The 24571-nt window shown below is 33.9% G+C and overlaps 1 protein-coding gene and 1 long non-coding RNA gene across 3 annotated transcripts; one reads left to right on the plus strand and one right to left on the minus strand.

Annotated features, from left to right (window-relative positions):
* Positions 1-1688: 1688 nt before the first annotated feature.
* LOC123669398 lies at positions 1689-11335 on the minus strand. 2 transcript variants are annotated; one of them, XM_045603008.1, is made up of 4 exons: positions 11119-11335; positions 10511-10930; positions 9128-9290; positions 1689-1948 (listed from the first exon to the last, which is right to left on the minus strand). In XM_045603008.1, the coding sequence occupies exons 1-4, from the start codon at positions 11177-11179 to the stop codon at positions 1723-1725; spliced, it is 870 nt and encodes a 289-aa protein (XP_045458964.1). In that variant the 5' UTR covers positions 11180-11335; the 3' UTR covers positions 1689-1722. The 2 variants fall into 2 exon arrangements, with proteins under 2 accessions (XP_045458964.1, XP_045458963.1); XM_045603007.1 differs by having other exon boundaries at positions 11104-11335.
* On the plus strand, positions 9449-10142 carry LOC123669399. Its single transcript, XR_006745748.1, has 2 exons — positions 9449-9688; positions 9764-10142. It is a non-coding gene; the product is annotated as an uncharacterized LOC123669399 (long non-coding RNA).
* Positions 11336-24571: the final 13236 nt, after the last annotated feature.

Raw genomic sequence — 24571 nt, forward strand, 5'->3', positions numbered from 1 at the left:
TTGGAATGTTTTACTCTGAGACGATAGAAAAACAGGTTTTGTTCATTGGTATTGAGTTCGGTCGTCGTCGCCGCGAAGAGATATGATATTTTTTGTATTTGAAAAGGTTTCTGAGATTGAAAAAACTTTTGTTCTGGCGAAATTGCTTGAGCAGAATATATCTTGCACCTCCCTCGCAATACAATCTAAAGTTTCAGGAGAAAGACTGAACAATGCTTTACTGTTTTCATTAGGGGAAGGTGCCTGCAATTCAGTGTATACACCATACACACGAGGCATCCGCACCGTCTTCTCGTCCATGATGCTAGTAGTTTCCATTTAATTGAATTGGTATTAAAGTTCCTGTTGGACCTGCTCAAAGTCACGTAGTACTAGCGTTGGTTGGGAGGGTAGGTTTCATCAAGTGGGCTCGCTTCTGCTTCTATCTAATAATATATTCAGATTACGTCACAGCAGCCGATGATCGCTACCGGTATTAAACCTACTAGCCGCTGAGATATTTTTAAATACATGTCTAATATCTAATTTGGTTTAATCTTTCTCGTTCCATGTCACAGTCCAGGGGTTTTGCCAAGCCATGTTGCCTTTGCAGTTCCTTTTAGTACAATTAGTTCATCCAAAAAGACCCTCCAACTTAAGGATGTTAACTAGCATCTGCTTCCTGTAATTCCAGCGCGCAATCTGTCACCGTCTTGGACTTCTTCTTTGACGCTGAAATCTCCCATAACAGCGTAGAAGACTTCGTAATTCCATATATATTTTTCGAAATATCCTTGCTCATGGCCTTGTCCTTATCATCCGAGTATATCGTTTTAGAGAACTTCTGACTTCAACACCATTGTTAGCAAGAGTCTTGAAAAAAAACCTTCAATTACATCATAGAATAAAATAATTTTTAAATTCCTTGTACGTATTTTTGATTTATTTTCTAGCATTTAAGCCAAAATACTTTAATTGAAAAGACCATTATTATTTGAAAAGACCATTTCATTTTGATTTAAGCTTTGATTGTAGCTGTGATTTTAGTTTTGATATTTGATTATGATTTTAATTTTGAATTTATATTGAATACGGTGATAATTTAAGACAATTTATTATATTGACATATTTTTATTTTTATTTGAATTAAATTGAGTAAGTCATTATTTTAAGCTTTTAATTGATTGAATTTTACTTTTTAATTTAGTTGAAATTGTTATTTAAATTTAGTATTGATTGAATTTCGATTTTAGTTTTAATTTACATTGAATTTTAATATTAATTTTTGTTTGGTTTTTGATTTTAATTGCAGTTTAGATAGAATTTTAGTATTGATTCTGTTTTTAATGTTAAATATTGTAATTTTGGTTGAATTTTAGCATTTGTTTTAGTTTTTAATTTTAAATATTGTATAATATTGATTGAATTTTGGTATTGAATTCGGTGATGATTTAAATTTCGGTATTAATTGAATTTTAGTTAATTGATGATGATTTTAATTTTAGTGTTGTTTAATTGGATTTTTGATTTAGTATAATTTGTTTTGTCACAATTATTGAAACTAACATAGTTAAGGAAAAAAAAAATGTGACTAACAAAAATATGGACTACGTCTGAAATAAATTATTATTATTATTATTAAGTGTATATAATTCCACAAAAATAATTTGAAATTATTATTCAAAGGGAATGAAATAAAAGACTATTTATATTGTAGTATATTATTACAGTTATTAAATTCATCTATTTCCCGCCACCTAATCCATTATTACGCCTTAAAAAGCCAATTCTTCTTAAATAATGAACAATAAATGGTGTTGCTGTTAATGTTAAAGCTATTCTTACTGGAGCAAATATTTTATGGACTCCATATGCTATTACGAAGGTTCCTGCATTTGATGTGACTGCATTACTGAGTACTCCTTCACCAATGTTTAAATATTTTAGTATGGCCATTATATCCACTCCACTAAAACAAATAAAAAGTTTTATGGCATATTGTTGTACAAAAAATTAATGTATCAAAAGAAATGTGTTGTTTTTCTATTATTAGCCAACGGTGTTATTTACAAATGTTGAAGAATCACCTTTACCTTTTTTTTCATAAACATATCTACTATCTAGGGGTAAAAAGATTCATTACTAAGACATGAAAGTGGAGATATTAGATTTTTAATCTCCCATATAATATTAAATATTATAATACTATACTTTATTATAACAGTTTAAACACACAGCTTTACAGACTTTTCTTATCACCCAGAGTTAGGAAGCCTAATTTGGCATTCCTTTTCTATGTGGGTATTGAGATAGCTACTTCAATTATTATTTTGTCTGTTGTCATGTGGTGTAATCTCCTACTTAAGCTAATCATAAAAGACATGTCAATTGGCCTGGCCGCTAACCACGAAGTATAGATACAAGAAGTCCGAACGGTATAGGCATTTTAATAGTATTCATAGTACATAATTGTGTTTGCTCGCAAACGAAAAAAAAAACCGACTTCATTCACATCGACGAGTAATACAACGTAGATCGACGAAAAAATAGTCAAGTAACGACACGTTATCAAAGATTACTCAAAAAGTAGTTATCAGATCTCAATAAAATTTATATGTGACCACATGACAAAAATCAGCTTTCGATTAAATTAAAAATTATTAAAATCGGTACACCCAGTAAAAAGTTATTGCGGATTTTCAAGAAGTTCCCTCGATTTCTCTGGGAATCCATCATCAGATCCTGGTTTCCTTATGACGGTACTAAACTTGGGATATCGTCTTTCGAACAAAAAAAGAATTATCAAAATCGATACATCCAGTAGAAAGTTATGCGGTATAATATAACGTAGGTCGACGAAAAAAGCGTCAAGTAAAAACGCATTATTAGATATAGCTCGAAAAGTAGTTCTTAGATCTCAAATAAATTTAAATGGGACCAATTGGCACACACCACCTTTCGATTAAAGGAAAATTTGTCGAAATCGCTCCACCCAGTCAAAAGTTCTGATGTAACATACATAAAAAAAAAAAAAAAAAAAAAAAAAGTACAGTCGAATTGAGAACCTCCTCCTTTTTTGGAAGTCGGTTAAAAATAATAAACCAAGATCTTAGTTCTTTTTTCTGCCACTGGCTGCGCTAGAATTTAGGACGTACTGATAGTGTTTCCATAATGAGGGGAAATTTCCCTTTGGAGGGGAAATCAGGGTCCCGAGAGGAAGAAAAAGGGGATATCAAGGGCTTTACCCATGAAAGCTAGTGTTACCGTATAAAAGAAACAATGGCGACACCTGCAGGTTTGAGATATTTCTGGTCTTAAGGTATAGTATTTCAAATTTGTTTTTCATTAGTTGTAGAAAAGTTGTTCCCTTTCTTTTCAAGTCAGATTTTACGCACAGGATTGATCCAACTGTTTCATTATCGAGCTAATTACGTTTCATCTTATTCTCTTCATCTGTTATAATATTTTTTAAATCACTAAATAAAAATTCCTGAGAGAGGGAAATCTCAACTGAGGCGTGAGGAAAAGAAATTATTAAAGTGGAAACACTGGTAAGGATTTAAACAAGTACTTCTTGAAAAATGGCGCGCTCTACCGCCAGAAATTAGAATTAAGGAAATCCCAGACAAATTCGGCCGTTTTCATGTGCTATAAAGTATATGTTAAAGTTACGTTAAAAATATCAAATAAATATATGTTGTAACTCGGATTCAGTTAATCAATGTGACTGTAAGATAATTGTATAAAACTCTCTAAATAAAGAAAAATAATTGTTTACCTGGACCTCCTTTCGCGTACAAAAATCGTATAGGATTTCTAATTTTACTACTTACAATAGTGAATTTTTTTTTTTTTAATAATTAAGAATCCTGTACTTAATAATTCTACAGAAGGGTTTTTTATTAAGTGCAGTATTTTATTAGATAATCGTAACAATATAATTTCTGGTTATTTGCCGGGCGACGGGCGGCCCGCGGCAGACGGCCAGAGGTACCAGTATATAAGTGTATAATCTATGGCCAGAGGCCTTTGTAAGGGGAACTTGTGTCGCTCGCCATCGCACGCTGCTCTTGCTTACGCGCAAATCTATTTACTTTTTTAATCCAAGATAGGCATGAAAATGTAACAGACAGACAGACTTACTGTTGAATTTTGCAATTGTATTTACTTCAAATAAAAAAATAATTTAAATTATTAATTTTGAGCTGTGTAAATGTAAGGCTGCTTAGTTTGTGGTCTAAGATCCGAAACTAAAGTTGATCTTCACCGAGCCGATAATACAATAAAACAGAAATTTAGTATATCTATACAAATAAAATTGGAGTGTTTGTTTGTAATATTAAAATAACCGCTTTTTACTAAATGCATATGGATGTATACACGATACATACACAAAAATAGCATTTTGACAATTTTTGTCTGTCTGTATGTCTGTTTGTTCCGGCTAATCTCTGAAACGGCTAGACCGATTCTGACGGGACTTTCACTGGCAGATAGCTGATATAGTAAGGAGTAACTTAGGCTACTTTTATTTTAGAAATTTATTTATTTTATAACTGCGAACTGAACAACAAGTAACAACTAGTAATTAATATAATTTTAGAGGCTAAATGATCGACACGATAAGAAGAAAATTAAATAATAATTATGGATGATCACAAATTTTACGCAAGCTCTTGGTCTAGGAAACGGATCAATCGCATGTCCTAGTAGTACAAGCTAGAGCCGGTAGATGGCCGAGTTTAATAACCTTTACGTAACACTGATCAGGTCAAGTGCGGGTGGGTGGGGTTTGGCAGTCTAAATGCTCAAGGTCATTGAGAAGGGGGAGCCTCTTAAGATTCTGTCCCCTAAATTGAGACCATTCGTTCAACTTCATGTTCGGACTCCTTTTTATACTTCGTACTGCTAACATAAAAATTACTTTATTTTAAAGTTTTACAAATCAATTTTCTGTAAAATTTAATTTAAAAGTAGTATTCAAATATATACATATGAAAAGAAGATGTACAAATGTAATTATTTATTATATTGTCACTTCACCTTATCACAGTCCACTGCTGGACATAGGCCTCCACAAGTTCGCGCCCGACATATGGCGCTAACTCATGTGTTTTGCTCATAGGCACCACGCTGGGCAGCGGGTTGATGACCGCAGTGCTGACTTTGTCAATTATCACAGTCCACTGCTGGACATAGGCCTCCACAAGTTCACGTCCAACATTATGGCGCGAACTCATGTGTTTTGCTCATAGGCACCATGGGCAGGCGGGTTGATGGCCGCAGTGCTGGCTTTGTCAATTATATTGTATTAGTAATTAAATGAGATGTTTTTAGTTACATTCATAGATATAGTAAAAAAAAATAGATAATGCGCGGCCTTTGTTGTTAGTGAAGCCACAAAACTCGGCTCCTTCAAGTAAACACACGCGCTCACGCACACATATGCATCAAACTACGCTCATTTTCGTTAGTATGTCACGAGGCTTCATACAGTAACTTTGCTTATAAAATGCCGTCTTGTGTGATTAAATGGTGCAAAAACAATACCAAAGTAAACAAAAAATCTGAAGGAATATCGTTTCACACGTAAGTACATATAAAACTTTAAATTTATTGTTATTCCAAAATAATATTGAGGTTATTCGGAACTTATAATTTCAATGTCACGAAATGACGTACTACGGGAGTGTTGCCAGTAGTTCTTTTTTTCAATACCCCAAAATATGGGTAAGTAAATTGTACGCAATCAGAAAAATAATTAAGTAAAAAGTAGACATAGTTATTGTTTTTTTTTCTCGTGTTATTTTATGTTACATAAATTGAAAATAAAAAAATCAAAATATATTTATGAATTATTAACTCGTTTGTTTTATGTTTTAACTTTTTACAATTTTTGAGTAAACTAGGTACCCATATTTTACTATCAAATTTCATGGTTTTAGGTTTCCAACGAATATTTTAATAAGAGGTGAATGGGTAGCGGCTGTAAGACTGAGAAAATGACCACGATTATGCTGGCCATGCGCATAAAGTCAATTTAATACGATTAGTGATTGAATTTTTTTTTTTTTAATTATGTGATATATCCACAGGCTTATTATGCCCGTGCTTTTGTTATTCCATTAATTGTTATTATTATTTTTTAACATGCATCGGTACTTCACCGCAACTTAGAATCCAGAAGCCTTAATAACTAGTCTTAAAAAATCAAATTTCTAAAAGTCGACGCGAGTCCACTGACCAAGACTATTCTACATATTGCTTATTTTATATTCTTATATACTAATTATTTTTATTATATTTACACTTATTTGCTAACTACAATATATGTACACTTATTTGCTACTTACAATGTACACTTAACCTATGTTATTGTTAGTAGTTAGGTACTTTTTTTTGTGGTTAGGAATCGTTTTATCCATTTAAATTTCATTTTTTTTTTAATTTTTATTAATATATTATATGACTAATCCTATCTTATTAAGTAAATATATAAAGCCTTATCATTACAATTACATTATCCTATTCCTATACTATTACATTCAATTTTATTATTTATATTACTTACTTTACACTTTTATCTACGCATAATTTATACTTACAATACAATGATGTCTTCACACCTCTACATTTTTCAACATTTTGAGCACATTCTCAATGACGGCAGCATCTCTATGGTGAATGGCCATCTTGAGACTATGCTCAAGGATTTTCTTGTCCGTCATCTCCGCTGCCCTCGCCACAAAGCGACCAATTGCGTCGTCACGGTCGTCGGTGTAATAGACACAGGTGTTGGTGTATCTAGTCACCGCGACTACAGCGTGCGAAACGCTGTCGTGGATCTTGAGCCTCCTTGTATTTGTCTGGAGGACGATGACGTCCTCATAGGTCTGGCCCTCATGAATGGTTAAGACGCGCGATCCCTCACCGGACCCGTATCCCTGGTCAGTCAGCAATCTCTTCTCTTCTTGCGTAAATACCAGGTACAGGGTTCGGTCCCTTCCTACAGGAATGCGCGCGCCTGTGAGACTGTCCACTCGCAAAGATCGGATCTTTGTGCTTGAGCTGTACACGGACTTGTAAACCTCACTGATGGCAAAGGCGACGTCTTTGGGGTTACGATGCGTGCACGACAACTCGCAAGAAATAGTCGTTATAAGGGTTGGTCTACAATACCGCATTTCGAACAGGTTATCCCTGTCGATGTACGGCAGTTGGTTTATGTCTCCGATGAGGACTACCTTCTCAGCTCCCGATAGTCGGGCGGCCATTACTATGGCTCCGAAATGGTTCATGAGGGCTTCGTCCACCGTTAGGCGGTTGATTTTTGAACCCTCACGGAAGCCATTAACCAGAACGGAGGCCATAGTACGCACCCTTTGCTTGACCTTGTTGCCATAGCGGTGCACCAGTTTTTCTTTTAGATCTTTAGCCGCCTCGACTGTGGTCGTAATCACGACTTCCGTGTCCCCATCGAAGTCCCTGACTATTCGGGTTGTCTTGCCGCATCCTGGTACCCCGTTTATCCACTCCAGTGATGGTAGTTCCCAGGTCACGTACGGTAAGCCGGCTTCGGCCCGGTCGCCCGTGATGGTTTTTGCCATCCGTAGCATCCGGTCACCCAGCATTACTTTCGTGCATCTCGCCACTACCACCACCGGGTCCCCTTCGGGTGTTTCAAAGGTTTGTGACTCCTCGTCATTACCCTCAGACTCGACCGCGCTCACGAAGCCTGCTGTGATGTTATATGCGGCCATATACCTACCCGACATCTTGCCCTTGAGTATTTGTCGGGTATCACTGTTGTATATGGCTGCTTCGGCTTCTTCGAGTTCCACCTCCAGTAATCTTTGGTGATCGTACTGGTAGGCCTGCATGATCTTTTTGCAGGTGGCCAAGCTTACCTCGCGGTTTGCCTTAATTATGGCCAGGAACTCGATTAGGGCGTTTTCCGCGTGTTGAAGCGGTGTGGGATTGAAAAATATTTGAACATAAGACTACATCATTTTAGTAAAATGCAAACAATGACGATGACTCTGAGTTCTAAGCGACAAAAATTTAAAAAACTTATACAACATAAAGGATTCTAGGTTTAAGAAAAATAGTTAAAAAAAACCGACTGCAAACTGAAAAGAGATCAACAGAGGGGATAGGAAGTGTCCATTCATACGATTATCTTACGAATATTTTTTTTTTATTATTCTACTGATTTTTTGTTTTATTTTTAGTAAATTTATTTAAAACTATAAACAGGTTTTTATTTTCACATACCCATTTTACCTATATTAAATTAATTGTTTAATAAAAATTTTAGGGACTTTTTTTAAAAGGTGTCAACACTTCACTCACTCACACATCTTTAAAAAAGTGGCTTCAGTTTTCTGTTCTAGGTGCGTTATCTACCTTTTTTTACTTGATCTATGGTTACATTATGATAATTAGACAATGATTTAATTATTTTTTAAAAAACCAGCAAGCATATTTATTTCTACTAATGTTAAAATAAATAATTCGTGGATCGAAAACGAAAATGATCTACTATTTTTTCTATTTTAATCCCTGACTTATTCGATAGTTTCTATAGTATTTATCCACCAAACTGCAGTGGAGCAGCGTGGTTGATTGAGCTCCAATTTGTCTCCTACATGGAGAAATGCCTATGCCCAGCAGATGTTACAGGCTGAATCATATTTGATAGTTTCAAAAGTATAAAGAAAAACAATGAAAAAATAAATGCTTTTTTATATAGGAAATATAATCTTACTCCATATAGGAAAACAATTGGAGCACCACGCTGCTACACTGCAGGTTGGCAGATATGTTCCCTAACTATAAGTAATGATCCAAGGCATTGTGGGGAGACCCACAAGGACAGAGATCCAAACCGGAAAAAAATATATTTGTACAAAGACAAATATCCATACTGAGTGGGAATCATGTTTTAGGCGATTAATCACACCTCTTCACCAGAGTGGTTGTTCAAGTGGTTTGGAGTGGTTGTGATTATATTACATTAATCCAATTATTAGAGTTAATATGAAAAGAATATTATAAACTAGAAGAGACCAATTAGTTGAATTAAAACAAGATTAATGTTTATTTGTTAAAATATTAATTTATAGCAAAGATCTAAAACACTACATACCTAGAAACAAGAATGTAACATCCTCCTAGAGATAGTAGAGATATTGTTACATGAAATACTATAACAGTTGAACCATATTCTTTGACTGCTTTTTTTAATTTTTCTTTAGCACTTAGTGAAGGTTCTTTTTGTGTACTGTTGTTTCTCGCCCCAATTGTTATAACTATGCTTTGAAAAAATATACATAGTGAAATTAACATTACCATTAGCACTAGCAAAGCAATAACGCCATTGATAACTTTAAATGTTAAAAATGAAAATACAATTTTTAGTACACTACAGGTACACTCCTAACATATATACTTAAAAAAAAACTGTCAAAATTTCAATGTAACAATATTACAAGAGATAATTTAACCTTCCGTGCACTAGGTGGGGTGTGACACACGCCCAGTCCTCGACAGTTCAAAATTATTTAAAAACTATAAAAGCGCAGTAGTACATGTTCTGAGTAGCTGGAGATGAGATGTTGCCGCTTCAATTGGCGCCATTATGTTAGTCCGATGACTGCCGCCAATCTAGTTACGAGCGTGTTAAGTTTATGTGGGTATCATTATTAAGGTATGTTACATAATTAAAGTTTTTTTGTTTTTTATTATTTATTTAAGTGTCCTTCATTAGAATTAATTATTACAGATTTCACTTTATAGAAGAATATGTCTAAATTGTGAAACAAATGAGTTTGAGTCACAAAATGAGAATTTCAAGGAAGAATCTGAAAATGACTCCGATCATTTGAACATCAAAAGTGATATAAATAGGAAATTTGAAGCTGAGTTACCTTGTGTAAAAAATGTAACACGCCAATATATATGGAGCATGCTGATTTCTTTGTCAAGAATGCCACAATTTTGATAACAATGATCTCAATTAAAATTATTGTTTAATACGTTTATTTCTACTTTAGTTCTTAGTAATTTGTTGATTCCTAAATTTAAAGAATTGTGATAATTTACATGTGCCATTTAAAATTAGTATATAGAAAATAAAAAGTTGTTTTCTTAATGTTAAAAAACGTTTTGTTTTTTTTTTTTTATTGATAAAACTAATCAAAATAATAAATTACTTCTATTTTTTTATTTAAATCTATTGAATACAATGTACATATATTATTCCATAAACAAAACACTCAAATAATGGAACCATACTAGTTTTATGATATCTTACACTTTTGGGCATGTCACATCTCACCTAGTGCAGAGCAGGCTTTTTAGTCACCTGGTACACAGAAGGTTAAGAAGTATTGTCGCTAAAAATTTTTTGAACTTGAAATTACTTATGACAAATATTAGTTAAGCAACAAGTGATGTCAATTGATAAAATATAAATAACTTAAAACTTTTTCATTAGTAGCAAGCACAAACTAAAAAGTGAAAAATATACCTTTGTTTAGCAATTTTCCACGATATTCGTTTCTTAATGACAAGTAATGAGCATTTTGCAGGTGATGTGATAAGTATTTATATCCTTGACCCCATTGTGATCCTGGCATATTCAAATGAGTATGGTTACCACTGAAAGGACTTGGAACATTACTCTGCATAGATGATGATAAATTAACAGCACCACGGCTGTCATATTTATTGACATGAGGATCATGTTGTAAAGTTATATCAAATACTTGTTTGTCATGCTTTATGTCTATAGCAGGCCCTGACAAATCTCTTTCCCTTAATGGAGAAAATCTACTCATTTCAGATTCATTTATGTTAACCACATTTGTTGGTAGTTTGAGAGCCGCAACTTGTGGATATTTTGTTACTGAAGTGTTGTGAATTGTTTTGTCAATTCGATTACTACCACCTAAAACAATTATCTTGTTAAATACATATTATCATAAAATAATACTTCACTACGCGTCATTATGCTGGAAATTTCCGCATTAGCTGAAACACCTGTTTGCATGGCAACAACAATTCGCTCATTGTTTACAATAATAACGAAACAAGCACAAAGTGATGAAATTTATATCTTACCAAAAATTCCATTACCATTATTTATAAACTTGTGATGACATGGATTGAAATTCGATTTATTAATAAACTTCAACATATTTAATATGAAAATTTTACTATATAAACTTTTCTTAACATTCGATTTGATACTGCCGTAAAAGACACAACACAAGAAAAGAAAGCGTCGGTATAGACATAGGTATATGTTTAATTTATATACTTATGTTTACTATATAGGTATAGTCGTCACAATATATGAAAATAATAGTAGGCCCGTTTGGACATATGTCATCGGGACGTAAATAGCGAAGTACCATACAACTCGGTATTCGATACTCACGATAAATCGATTCAAGTTTGTAGTATTTGATTTATTTAATATTTGGGAGGCAAACAGATATACATAATAAAATACAGGGTGAGTCTGCATAAAGTGCACATATCAAAATCAGGGAAACTAAACCCTATTTCATCGATGAAAAAATTATCAAAAAAATAAAAAAATTATATTTGATTTTTTATGAATATTTTAAAATTTTTAATTGCCGCTGCTAGCGCTATTTAAATAAATCGGTATAACTTTTAAACTAAATGTCCTGTCACGATGGAGTAAATTTTATAATGCTTGCTAATAATAGGCTATGCTCATAAAGTAAAAATATCTTAGTGTAGTCGATAAAAATCAAACCACAAATAATGTTTTCCAAAATAATGTTTTTTTACAGTTTTAATGACAAAGAATAATAATGTATCATTCGACAATCGACAGTTCCTTTCTTTTTTAAATCTAATTTTTTTAATATTCAAAATTGACAGTTCGTAGATAATCGCGGTAACGAGGCGGTAACCTCCGTGGTCTCTGGCGAGCTGTCGGCGGCGCTCGCTCGTGTTGCCCGCGTTACATTAGAAAATTAATGCTATAAATTTGAACTCACAGAAAGAGTTTTGCGTGTCAAACAAAATCAGAAATGATCCCGAAATGATTCGTAGGGCAACGCAGCAAATTGTGCTTCGCGCTACAATGTGTTTGCAACAACGGGGTGGTCATTTCGAAAATTTGATGCATTAGGTCAAAATAATAAGCATAATGAGTATTTTATTTTAATTTGTTAAAAATACTAAATGATTTATGAAGATACATACTTTTGTTTTATCCCTACTTCGGTGTTTAACTGTGTTAATGGCTTTTTTTAAACGCTGGTTTAAAATGTTGTATCTTAGTAATGAGTGTGCAATTTTTACTTTTAGAAAGCTAATACCATGTAAAATAACTTAAAATTAAAAAAAAGTAGGGTTATCTGGACGATGTTTTAAGAAATTTTAACATTATTGTAAAAATGATGAAAAAAAAAATAGAATTTCATCAAATTCTTTTTTATTCTAAATTTATAGCATTAATTTTCTAAGATATTTTTACTTTATGAGCATAGCCTATTATTAGCAAGCATTATAAAATTTACTCCATCGTGACAGGACATTTAGTTTAAAAGTTATACCGATTTATTTAAATAGCGCTAGCAGTGGCAATTAAAAATTTTAAAATATTCATAAAAAATCAAATATAATTTTTTTATTTTTTTGATAATTTTTTCTTCGATGAAATAGGGTGTAGTTTCCCTGATTTTGATATGTGCACTTTATGCAGACTCACCCTGTATATTAACATAAATTAATTTTACAAAATACAGCAAAGTTTCCACCAATTACGTAAGAACATAGGTATAAATGATAATAAGTAACCCTTAATAGATACAGCCTGACTTTGGTTGCGAAGATATGAATCCAAACCAACGAAGAAGATCACTGTATGTTCCAAAATGCTTGAACTTAAAGAAAAGAAGACTGTGAGACGCTATCGAAGGCATTGGAGTAATCTGTGTATACGACGTCAACCTGGTGTCTCTGATTCATAGAACTAGAGACCCGATGTATAAATTCACACAGATTGGTTTCCGTAGTTAATTGATGAATTCATGCTGTTAATTTAGCAGATAAGAACGTATAGTAAAACATAGTATCGTAAATGATTTTCTCAAACAACTTTGCAATGAAACAAAGTTTTGAAACAGGCCTATAATTTTGTATATCATGTTTATTACCGGATTTTAACATAGGGGTTATAAAATGTTTTTTTCCATAAAGTTGGTAAGCATCCGGTGTTCAGAGATAAGTGGAACAACAAATATATAGGTAATCTAGCACATCACAAAATTGATTAAGAAAACGTTTGGGCAAAGAATCCGGTCCAATTCTCTTGTCAACATTAATATTTTTAAGATATTTCTCAACTATAGAAATAGTAAGTTCGATTGTACATAAATCCACAGAGGGTTGACTGTCGGGTAAAACTCCATTCACACACATCTCCGGTTCAAAAGCAGACTGACGCCCGGTTTCTGAAACGTTTGTCAAAGTATAGGTCTACTAATCGGCTGTTAGATTTCAAATGGCTGTCAAATCAATTTGAGTTGCTGAAACGTCATTCACAGCAAAATTAGCTAGTCCTCGATTAGTTTGATTTGACATTCGGTTTGTAACATGTGGTCATGTAACATAATTAAATATTATTTTATATATTTGTGATGTATCAAAACCTACAGAAACTGTTAGTTGTGATGTTATTTAATACATCTGATAATACTGATACATCTAATAAAGCATCATATATAAATCAAACATCTAAGGAAGATACAATGAAAAAAAAATAGTTCCTAAAAACAATAACTGACTAGCCCGTTGGCGCAGTTTGTAGTGGCCCTGCTTTCTGTTACGCGGGTTGCGGGTTCGATTCCCGTCTGAGTCTGGGTGTAATATTTGTATTTATATATCTATTATTCCTATGTATATTTATAAAAAAATGTATGTTATAAGATATTTATTTATCTATTATTATTTAATATAAAAAAAAACAATATCATGAAAATAAGACGAAGAGGGCATCTTTAGAAGAAAAAAATAAATTATCAGAATATAGACTGATTAAAAAAAAACATTAGTTTAGTAGTATAGTTTAATAGTAGTACGAAAATGTGATAAAGTAATTATAATTATAACAGCTTGTTTTAAATTTTAGTTATTAAGTAATTATAAGTATTTTTTTAATAGTTCCTATAAATGTATATGTAGGTATATATTTTTATGACCTTTTCTATTAAATTCCCTATTATTTATATATTGTTAGTAGTCAAATTTAAAACTTAACAATTAAAATGTGTCAATAATAGAGGGGACCGCACAGAAGTGTTTTCATTTATTATTGAACTTTGACCAGTATCGTGGTAATAATAATAGACACCTGTGTAAGCTATAACAAAGTACAAAAAAATTTTGTTTATCAAGACCAAAATATAGACGATTATATATAACATAAAATATATAGATTACATTTATAACACTTTGTTATAAATATGTTTTACATACCTTTAAGGAACCAAAATGTAGTTTCACGTAGAAAGTAATTGTTTTCCTTAAGTTAATTCGCCGATATACACCGATTAGTTGACCGAGTATTGGACAGACGTTTGATCAATGATTTAATTTTAGCTTAATGATTTAATTTGAGCTTAATTCGCGTTTCAGAAACCCAAAATGGCGGTTAACATATGATTCCCGAGTCAAATTTGACAGCTATGTCAACTGGCAGTATGATTAAATTAAGTAGTTAATCATGCTTTTAGCAACTCATTTCATGTTTAACAAGAGATTTGACAGATGATTTGTTAATTTCTGCGTTGATCAGCCTTTCGGAAACCGGGCGTGAAAGTATGAATTAAACAAGTCACAAATCTCTTCGCCATCAGATGACTAGGTCTCACCAAAAACATACGATTAGGTAGATCATTAGACCCCTCCCTCTTAGATTTTCAAAATGACCAAAAATATTTACTGTTTCGATTAATTTGTCTCTCAGCATTATCAATATGAGTGAGTATTATAACAGTCGAGTTCAACCTTTCTCTGTCTTTCCCGTAAAAGCACAAATGTATCATAGTCTGAAATCCTGCAAATAAGTCTTCCATTTCCAGTGAAATTTCAATTTTTCCTTAACTATCTTTATCATAGGACTATTGTACCAAACAGGATACTTACGTGACTGATGAACAACCTTAGATGGTGTGTATTTATCAATAATATTGAAGTTAGTATCAAAGAAAAATGTAGTAGCGGCTTCAATGTCGATGTTAAGGAAGCATTTAATCCAGTGATCAATTTGATTATGTAATGTAAAGTGCATTCGATTAAAATTTTGATCAGAAATTTAACTTAACCTTTAATATTGTAGGTAATTTGAAATAATACAATGGTACAAAAAGTCAATTTGTCTTTATTGTACATTTTTATATTGCTTTGTATTGTTTACACGAATTTTAATTATTATAATGAAACCATTTTTTCGGATTTTATAACGGTTTATTAGCCAAATCAAAATTTTAATTACGACTGAATGCCAAGCTCTTTTTCTCAGTAAAGATCACGACACAACATTATTTAGGATTAAAATCAAAGGAAGCTGGTGAAATTCAGTAATTAAATAGTTACAACACTAGTGTTTTAAAAAAAAGACTTAGAACGTAGAACGTAACTGTTTTTGAGACGTTTCGTAATAATTAGAAATTGCATGCTACTATAAAGTAAGCGCGAAAAGAATACTCCGAATATATTCTATCATATTATTTAACGCGCCAAAAAATGTACGCATGTTTTAAAAACACTTTATGTTATTAATAATACTTTTGTTTAGTTTTTTTTTTTCACTTTATTACAAATGCACTTTTTCCCTTTTTTTTTATATCAATAGGTCGGGAAACAAGCGTACAGTTCACCTAATGGTAAGAGATTACCGTAGCTTATTGACGCCAGCAACACCAGAGGCATCGCAAGCGCGTTGCCGACCCAATTCCCAATCTCCCCAGGAGCTCTGGTCACCTTACTCACCAATAGGAACACAATACTTCTTGAAAACAGTATTATTTAGCTGTGGTCTTCTATAAGGTCGAGATACTAATTCAGTCAGGCTGCTCCATATTTTGAGCGGGAAATTCCTGCTGCGCCTCAGTTAAATAGGTAGACATTATCCTTTACATATTCGCGAAGAGTAGTATCGAACGATACGACGAACGGTCTTGCTATGACTTGTTTTTTTTTTAACATTACTTTTGTCTTAACCAAAACCTTACTTACTAACAGGAACACAACACTGCTTGAAAATAGTATTATTTAGCTGTGACCTTCTGTAAAGTCGAGGTACTACCCCAGTCGGGTTGCTCCTGATTTTGAGCAGGAAACTCCTGCTATGCCCTACCTCAGTTAAGCGCTTATGAGTTCCGCGGTAACATCATCTCTCACCATCATGGGTAGACTGATATAGATCTATTGTAGTAGAGTATTTTGATTTTTTTAAAGTGCAATAAAGAATATATATAATTCTTTTACAGTTTCTTAGAGTTTCGTACCAATTACCAAGCTACGTTCTAGGGTATTTTGCAAATGGTAGGGTATTTTGCATATCCCAATGGGGTGATTGCAACCTGGTCACGTTCAACGCCGCCAAAACGCAGGCTTGTTTGTTCTCCGCCAAACGGAGTCCTTTCAACTTGACTCCTACTTTCCGTGGTACACCTGTCCCTGTGTCCGATACCCTCGACCTCCTTGGCATAGAGTTGAATTCTAACCTCAACTTTGGCAATTACATTGAGTCCAAAGCGCAAACTGCGGCCAGAAAGCTTGGCATCTTAAATAAGGTTAAGCGATATTTCACGCCTGAACAGCTTCTTACGCTGTACAAAGCTCAAGTCCGATCGTGCATGGAATATTGCAGTCACTTGTGGGGTGGCTCAGCTAAATATCAACTCGCCACACTGGACTCAGTGGAACGCAGAGCCAAGCGGCTAATCGGTAATGCCAGTTTGGTGAAATCTCTTCACACTCTGGCTCACTGAAGAAAGGTTGCAAGTCTAACGGTCTTTTACAGGTTCTACTTTGGGGAGTGTGCCCTAGAGCTGCACGAGCTCATACCCCCATCTCCTTTCTTCCATCGGACTTACAGACGCACCGCGGGCTTTCATCCCTACCTGATTGATATACCTTTCATACGTACAAAGCGCTTCGAATCATCTTTTTTAATGCGCACAGCCAAGGAATGGAATTCCCTGCTGGCGTCTGTATTTCCGAGTTCATGCAACCCGAACATGTTTAAAGCACGAGTGAACAGGCTTCTTCTGGGCGAACTCGCTCCATCTTCGACCTCGTCTGTGCTCTAGAGCTAGACTAAGGTCAAGAGTAAGCCCATAACATAATAAAAAAAAAAATGTCCACTCTCTTTCAATGTCTCTTACTTTGTGGCGACTATAAATTGATATACCTACCTAAATTATGCTTAATATGATTACGATAGAGATTATAGGTGCGTTCCACTAAAGGACCACAACACCTTCGACCACGACTGCTGAAATTGACCTGAGTGTACCGAATCGATTGGGCATTCTCGTTTGAGACGTCGACTGGTGCGGAGCTCTCGGGATAAAGATAAGTATTATTGTTATGTTATATATATATATAATTATGATGTATAAGTACTTACGTAATAATATTCAGGATAAATTGTTACAAGATATTTAATTTATTATACGCTTCTAAAAAATAAAAGTATTTAATTTCACTGATCATATAATAATTCAGAGATTAATAAAGTATGAATATATTATAAATTGTTTTTTTTTTTATTTATTTTTTACTTTCTCTTTTTTTTAACATCAGAAGTGGGATATCACCCAAATTTACCTACAATAATATGTGTGTTTTTTTTGTGAAGGTTATGGAGCCGTGCCAACTACTAGGTCTGATGAAAGAAGCCATTCAAGAAGCAATTACCTCAAATCGGCGCTTGGATGACATCGCTTTACCTGTCTTCGACCCAGAGAATGACGACAATGGTGCCGAAGGCTGGTGTCGGAGCATAGAAAAACTTGGTGTTGAATTCAAGTGGACCAGTATCCGCCAAGCTTCCACAGCAGGTGCCAAGGAACTAGTCGAGGTTTGACGAAATTCTCTCACGTACTACGAGATACTGTTGTTATATTTACTAGTTTTTTTTTTAAATATATAGACTAGCGCTTGACCGCGATCTCACCTGATGGTAAGTGAAGATGCAGCCTAAGGTAGTGCGCGCTTGCCTAGAAGATGCCTATTCACTCTTGATTTGATAATACCCAAGTTGTAATTATTTGGAAAAACGGAAGCCGGAAGGGCATTCCAGATTTTTGCGGTGCGTATTAAGAAAGAGGAAGCAAAACGCTTAGTGCGAGATCGTGGGATTTCAACCACGTAGCGGTGCACACTCAAGCGATGCCTAGCGGTTCGGTAGTAGAATGGTGATGTTGGAACCAAATTGTGCAGCTCTTGGGCACACTCTCCGAAATATATTCTGTAAAATACAGACAGACAGGCAACCTTGCGCCGATGTTCAAGACTTTGTAAACTAGAGTTAACCAGTGGTTCGTCACCGATGAGTCTTCTGGCGTGTCGATCCACAGACTCCAAAGCAGCAAGCTGGTACTTGGCAGAGCCATCCAATAAGTGACTGCAGTACTCCATACTCGATCGAACTTGTGCTTGGTACAGAGTGAGAAGCTGTTCCGGTGTGAAGTACTGCCTGACTTTATTGAGGATACCAAGTTTCTTACCGGCAATTTTTGCCTTGGATTCTATGCATTGTCTGAAGTTCAAATTAGACGAAATATTTATGCCTAAAAGATCAATATTATCGGAGATCGGTACAGATACACCCCGGAAAGTCGGAGCTAAAAGGAATGGACTCCGTTTAGCGGTGAAAAGACACGCTTGCGTTTTGAGAGCATTAAATTTGACTAGGTTGGCGTCACCCCAATCGGATACCTCTTTTAAAGCCAAATTCATGCGTTCAACCAGAGCCTCTCTATGCTCATGAGTTTCAGCCCCACCAGCTCGGGGACCGGACACGTATCTCTCCGTAACAGTGCTGTTCTCTCTGCAACAATCTTCTTGCTACACATTAATGACCTCCTCAAGCCCGTTATCTTTGGAACGTGGATGACAGCACGGTTACGGAGAAATACTTATCTAATCTCCGAACTAGTGGGGCTGAAACTCTTGAGCAAAGAGAGGCTCTGGTCGAACGCATAAATTTGGCTTTAAAAGAGGTATCCGATTGGGGTGACGCAAACCTAAGTCAAATGTAATGCTTCCAAAATGCAAGCGTTTTTTTTTACCACTAAACGGACTCCATTCTCATTAATACCAATTTTCCAAGGTGTATCTGTACCGATCACCGATAGTATTGATCTTCTAGGCATAAATATCTCGTCTAATCTGAACTTCGGACAATGCATAGAATCCAAGGCAAAAACTGCTGATAAGAAAGATATACTTATATTTCAATATCATTTTATTATCTATCAGATTTTTGCTTTCGTTTTTGGGTACAATTGTCCAAGTATTGTTTTTAAGATGAGATTCAATCTCGTTTATTATTGCATCTTCCCATTCATCACTGTTCTCATCTATTTCACAAAAGAATGATTGCTCAGCATCCATCTCATAATCTTGATGCCATGCTGGTGGTTTTCTCTGTCTTTTTGTACTGTTAGTCATTGCTTCGACTTCATTATCTGTACACACATCGTTATCTATTTCGTCTATTTCTGTAGTTGCATCTAGGAATTATTCACCATTGTTCGATTCATGTTCTGACTCATTTCCTTCATTTTTTATCAACTCATCATCGTTTTCTTTATTTTGTTTTTCTGGAAAAAATATAACTTCTATTTCCTTTTTATCTACTTCTTTTTAACCGGCTTCCAAAAAAGGAGGAGGTTCTCAATTCGACTGTATTTTTTTTTATGTATGTTACATCAGAACTTTTGACTGGGTGGAGCGATATCGACAAATTTTCTTTTAATCGAAAGGTGGTGTGTGCCAATTGGTCCCATTTAAATTTATTTCAGATCTAACAACTACTTTTCGAGCTATATCTAATAATGCGTTTTTACTTGACGCTTTTTTCGTCGACCTACGTTGAATTATACCACATAACTTTCTACTGGATATACCGATTTTGATAATTCTTTTTTTTTTGTTGGAAAGGAAATATCCCAAGATTAGCACCATGATAAGGAAACCAGGATCTGATGATGGAATCCCAGAGAAATTGATGGAAAATCTTGAAAATTCGCAATAACTTTTTACTGGGTGTACCGATTTTGATAATTCTTATTTTGTTGGAAAGGGGATATCCCTGGTTTGGTACCATGATAAAAAAACCAGGATCTGATGATGGGATCTCAGAGAAATCGAGGGAACTTCTTGAAAATCCCCAATAACTTTTTACTGGGTGTACCGATTTTAATAATTTTTAATTTAATCGAAAGCTGATGTTTGTCATGTGGTCACATATAAATTTTATTGAGATCTGATAACTACTTTTTGAGTAATCTTTGATAAAGCGCAGTTACTTGACTATTTTTTCGTCGATCTACGTTGTATTACTCGTCGATGTAATTGAAGTCGGTTTTTTTTTCGTTTGCGAGCAAACACAATTATTCTTTCTGCTAATCCATTTTGTTCCGGCGTATATGGTGCGGAAAGTCTCCTCTTGATATTTTTTAAAATTTTAAGTAATTATCAAATTTATTGTTTACTAGCTGACCCGGCGAACTTCGTATCGTCTAACAGTGACTTTTAAGTATTATCACAAATCTTTTGTATGGGAGTATAGAAAAGTGTTGTTTTTAGACTTTTTCAGAAAATGTAAATATTTTTTTTTTTTTAGAATTTTTCTCTCCGTAAGAACCATCCTCGTACTTCAAGGAATATTTTAAAAAAAGAATTAGCGAAATCGGTCCAACCGTTCTCGAGTTTTGCGCTTAGCAACACATTCAGCGACTCATTTTTATATTATAGATATACTCTGTCCCATTGTCATTTTGCAAATATACTATTTTATTTTTTGTAAATCGTTCGGCCTCGTTTTTAAATTGTATAAATTTTAATAGGGCTTCATCTTTTAGTTTTCATTGTGTATACTCTTGTATATCTCGAATATCGTCTGTGAATGTGATGAAGTATTTTAAAACTCCCTTAGATGGCTGTCTCATGGAACCACATACATCAGTATGTACAATTTTCAATCTCTGATTTGTCAGTTGCTCATTTTTATGTGTATTAAACGGCAGTTTTGTTGCCTTACCTTTAGCACAGACTACACAATCTCTTATCGTGTCAGACTTATTAAATTCTAAGCCTTCCATACTTTTCTTATCAAGAGCTATTCTCATTTGCCCTTCATTAAGGTGTGCTAGTTTTCTATGCCATAGTTGCATTTTATTTTTTCCACAATGGTTGGATTTCTCTTCTATATTTTCTTTAACGTAGTATAAACCATCTTCATTTCTTTCTGCTTTTAATAGTATTTGACCATTTCGCATTACGGTTGCTTGTTGCCGCTTAAATAAAACTGTTGCACCTTTATCTGTGATTTTTCCTACTGACATTAGATTTGTAGTCAGCGACGGTACATACAAGGGTTCAGTCAGTTGTAGACCAGGTATTTTCTTTATATTTAGTTTCACTGAACCTCGACCTTCAATTTGTGCTGTACAGTTCTCTGACGCTAACCTTAGTGTTTTATAGTCATCTTTTTCTACATTATGGAATCTTTCCAATTAATGAGGTAGTTGTGACGTGCATCCACTATCAAGACACCATTTTCTGACTTTTTCTTTATTATGATTAGCATTTAGACATGATTCTAAGCAATAATTCGCATTGCTTTTAGTTTTGCTCATTTTTGACCAGCATTCATTTGCTTTATGCCCCTTATTATGACATTTATAGCATTCAATAATATATTTTTTATTTAATTTTTTGTTGCTTGCTGTACAGTACTTCTTGTTCTGAGTTCTCATAAGTTGTATTAGCCATGTTTTTTCGTGCTTCAGCTTATTCAATGATCTTTATTTTCAGGCTATCTGGATCTGGTAAATCATCTCCAGATTCTATGGCTATGGGAAAATTTTCAAAAGATTGTGGTAAACTATATAGCAGCATTATACTTAATAAATCTTTATTAATTGTTATATCCATATCAACTAGTTTATCGACAATATCCATAAATTTATTTAAATGATCAACTATGCTATTATTGCTTTTCATATTTCTTAAAATCAACTCTTTTAACAGAGTTGCATTTCTAGCGGGACCTTTACTATTATATATATTTTTAAGCGTATCCCAGACTTCTTTACTGGTTTAACAATTTTTTATTTGTTTTAGTTGGCTTGCTAATGCTAACCCATCTTTTTCTATATATTTGCTCAGTTCGTCGCCGTTGCTTGTTGGCTTCTTAATTTTATTAGAAACATAGTTCCAAAGACCAAGTTTCAATAACAGAGCTTTTGCATGAATTCTCCATGTATTGTAATTTTCTCTTTTTAGTGGTTCTATATGTACATGATGACACATTTTTCTCTCTTTCAATATATGGTTTTTCGCATCCACGCTTTGCCCATAACCTTTTATAGAGAGTAGTTTTTATCACAGTGGAATTATCTTTAATAAAATCCTTTTTAAATAAGCATGGTTTTATTTATTTCAACTTATATTTTTAATTATTACGACCTGATACAATTTTTTATTTCATCGACATCTATCAAAAAATATTCTTCTAAAAGACAATGCTCAAAAAAAACCCAGGCCCGGCGCAAAAGAAAAGTAACTCAAATTATAGGTCTCCACTGATTTCGATGATGCCCCCTATGTAATATTTAATTACTTATTTTTACCTATATTTTGAGTTACATTTCTTTTGCGCCGGGCCTGGGTTTTATTCTCATACTTCATGAGCATTGTCCTTTTATATTTAAATTTATAGCTAGACAGTGTTCTCTATGACACGGAGGAAGGGCAACCCCAGCCCACTGTAACGCTACCTTCGTAGCTTCGGCTTTTTGGTCACCTTCAGCAACCAGCTTCAACCGCTGCGGCTCACCCGGGTGTCTGCATTTTGTTACACAAGGGCGAAGAGGCTGTACCTTACGAAGTGCTGAAGACGACAACAAGAATAACAAACAAACGACGAACAAATAATTAAAAAAAAAAATCGAATAAAGTGGGACCAAATTCAGTGAGCCATTTTAAAAACTTTTGTTCTGTCACAGCTTAAAGTCTTAATCACGGTTTTTAACACAGGTCAGGCAACAACACTGATACAACTTAATGGTGTACACCCGCTAGAGCCATGACATCACTTGGTGTGTTGTGCAACTAAAACAATAGCATTCTGTCTCTTTTTCTATCACACGTCACGCATTTGTGTTTTAAAATATAACCAGTTACAATGAAACGTCACTCAATATAACCAATTACAATGAAGAACGTCACTTAATATAACCAATTACAATGAAGCATCACCACCGCACCAAGTGACCGTACACAGCGATAGCAGTGACGTACAGTAGCGTTGACGAGAACGAAGTGATGATATTATTATCGATCTATAGTCGTCACAAAATAAGAGACCCATTTGGTCTTTTGAAAAATACCCAAGAACGTAACTTGGTAGTTGGTACGAAACTGTAAGAAACTATAAAAAAAATATTAATAACATAAAGTGTTTTTAAAACATGCGTACATTTTTTGGCGCGTTAAATAATATGATAGAATATATTGGGAGTATTCTTTTCGCGCTTACTTTATAGTAGCATGCAATTTCTAATTATTACGAAACGTCTCAAAAACAGTTACGTTCTACGTTCAAAGTCTTTTTTTAAAACACTAGTGTTGTAACTAGTTATTTACTGAATTTCACCAGCTTCCTTTGATTTTAATCCTAAATAATGTTGTGTCGTGATCTTTACTGAGAAAAAGAGCTTGACATTCAGTCGTAATTAAAATTTTGATTTGGCTAATAAACCGTTATAAAATCCGAAAAAATTGTTTCATTACAATGATTAAAATTCGTGTAAACGATACAAAGCAATATAAAAATGTAAAATAAAGACAAATTGACCTTTTGTACCATTGTATTATTTCAAATTACCCACAATATTAAAGGTTAAGTTAAATTTCTGATCAAAATTTTAATCGAATGCACTTTACATTACATAATCAAATCGATCAAATACTCATACAAACTTGAATCGATTTATCGTGAATGCCGAGTCGTATGGTTTCTTCGCTATTTACGTCCCGATGACATATGTCCAAACGGGCCCAAGTGACGACTTTAATCAGGTCTTAATAAATGAATATTAATATGTTTATAATAAAACTTTTAACTTAGATATTGAAAAGCATCGTTTTCAGTTCAAATTACTTACTATGTGAAGTTATTTTCGCATTACGTGACGCTGTAACGCCGTTAAGGCTTATGACTTAATTAACTCTTAAAATAATGATTGGAGTTACTTAACGTTTATTAATAATATACCCTGTTTGCTACATAATTTTGTCTTGA

Source organism: Melitaea cinxia, chromosome 3 (genome assembly GCF_905220565.1).
Source record: "Melitaea cinxia chromosome 3, ilMelCinx1.1, whole genome shotgun sequence".
NCBI lineage: Eukaryota > Metazoa > Arthropoda > Insecta > Lepidoptera > Nymphalidae > Melitaea > Melitaea cinxia.

Excerpts from the sequence above, each read along its gene's own strand:
- LOC123669398 (XM_045603007.1), bottom strand. The coding sequence starts at position 11,179 with ATGTTGAAGTTTATTAATAAATCGAATTTCAATCCATGTCATCACAAG. Across the intron at positions 10,931-11,103 it reads TAATGGTAATGGAATTTTTG|GTGGTAGTAATCGAATTGAC; the intron begins GTAAGATATAAA and ends TAATTGTTTTAG. Across the intron at positions 1,949-9,127 it reads TGTTACATTCTTGTTTCTAG|TGGAGTGGATATAATGGCCA; the intron begins GTATGTAGTGTT and ends TATTTGTTTTAG.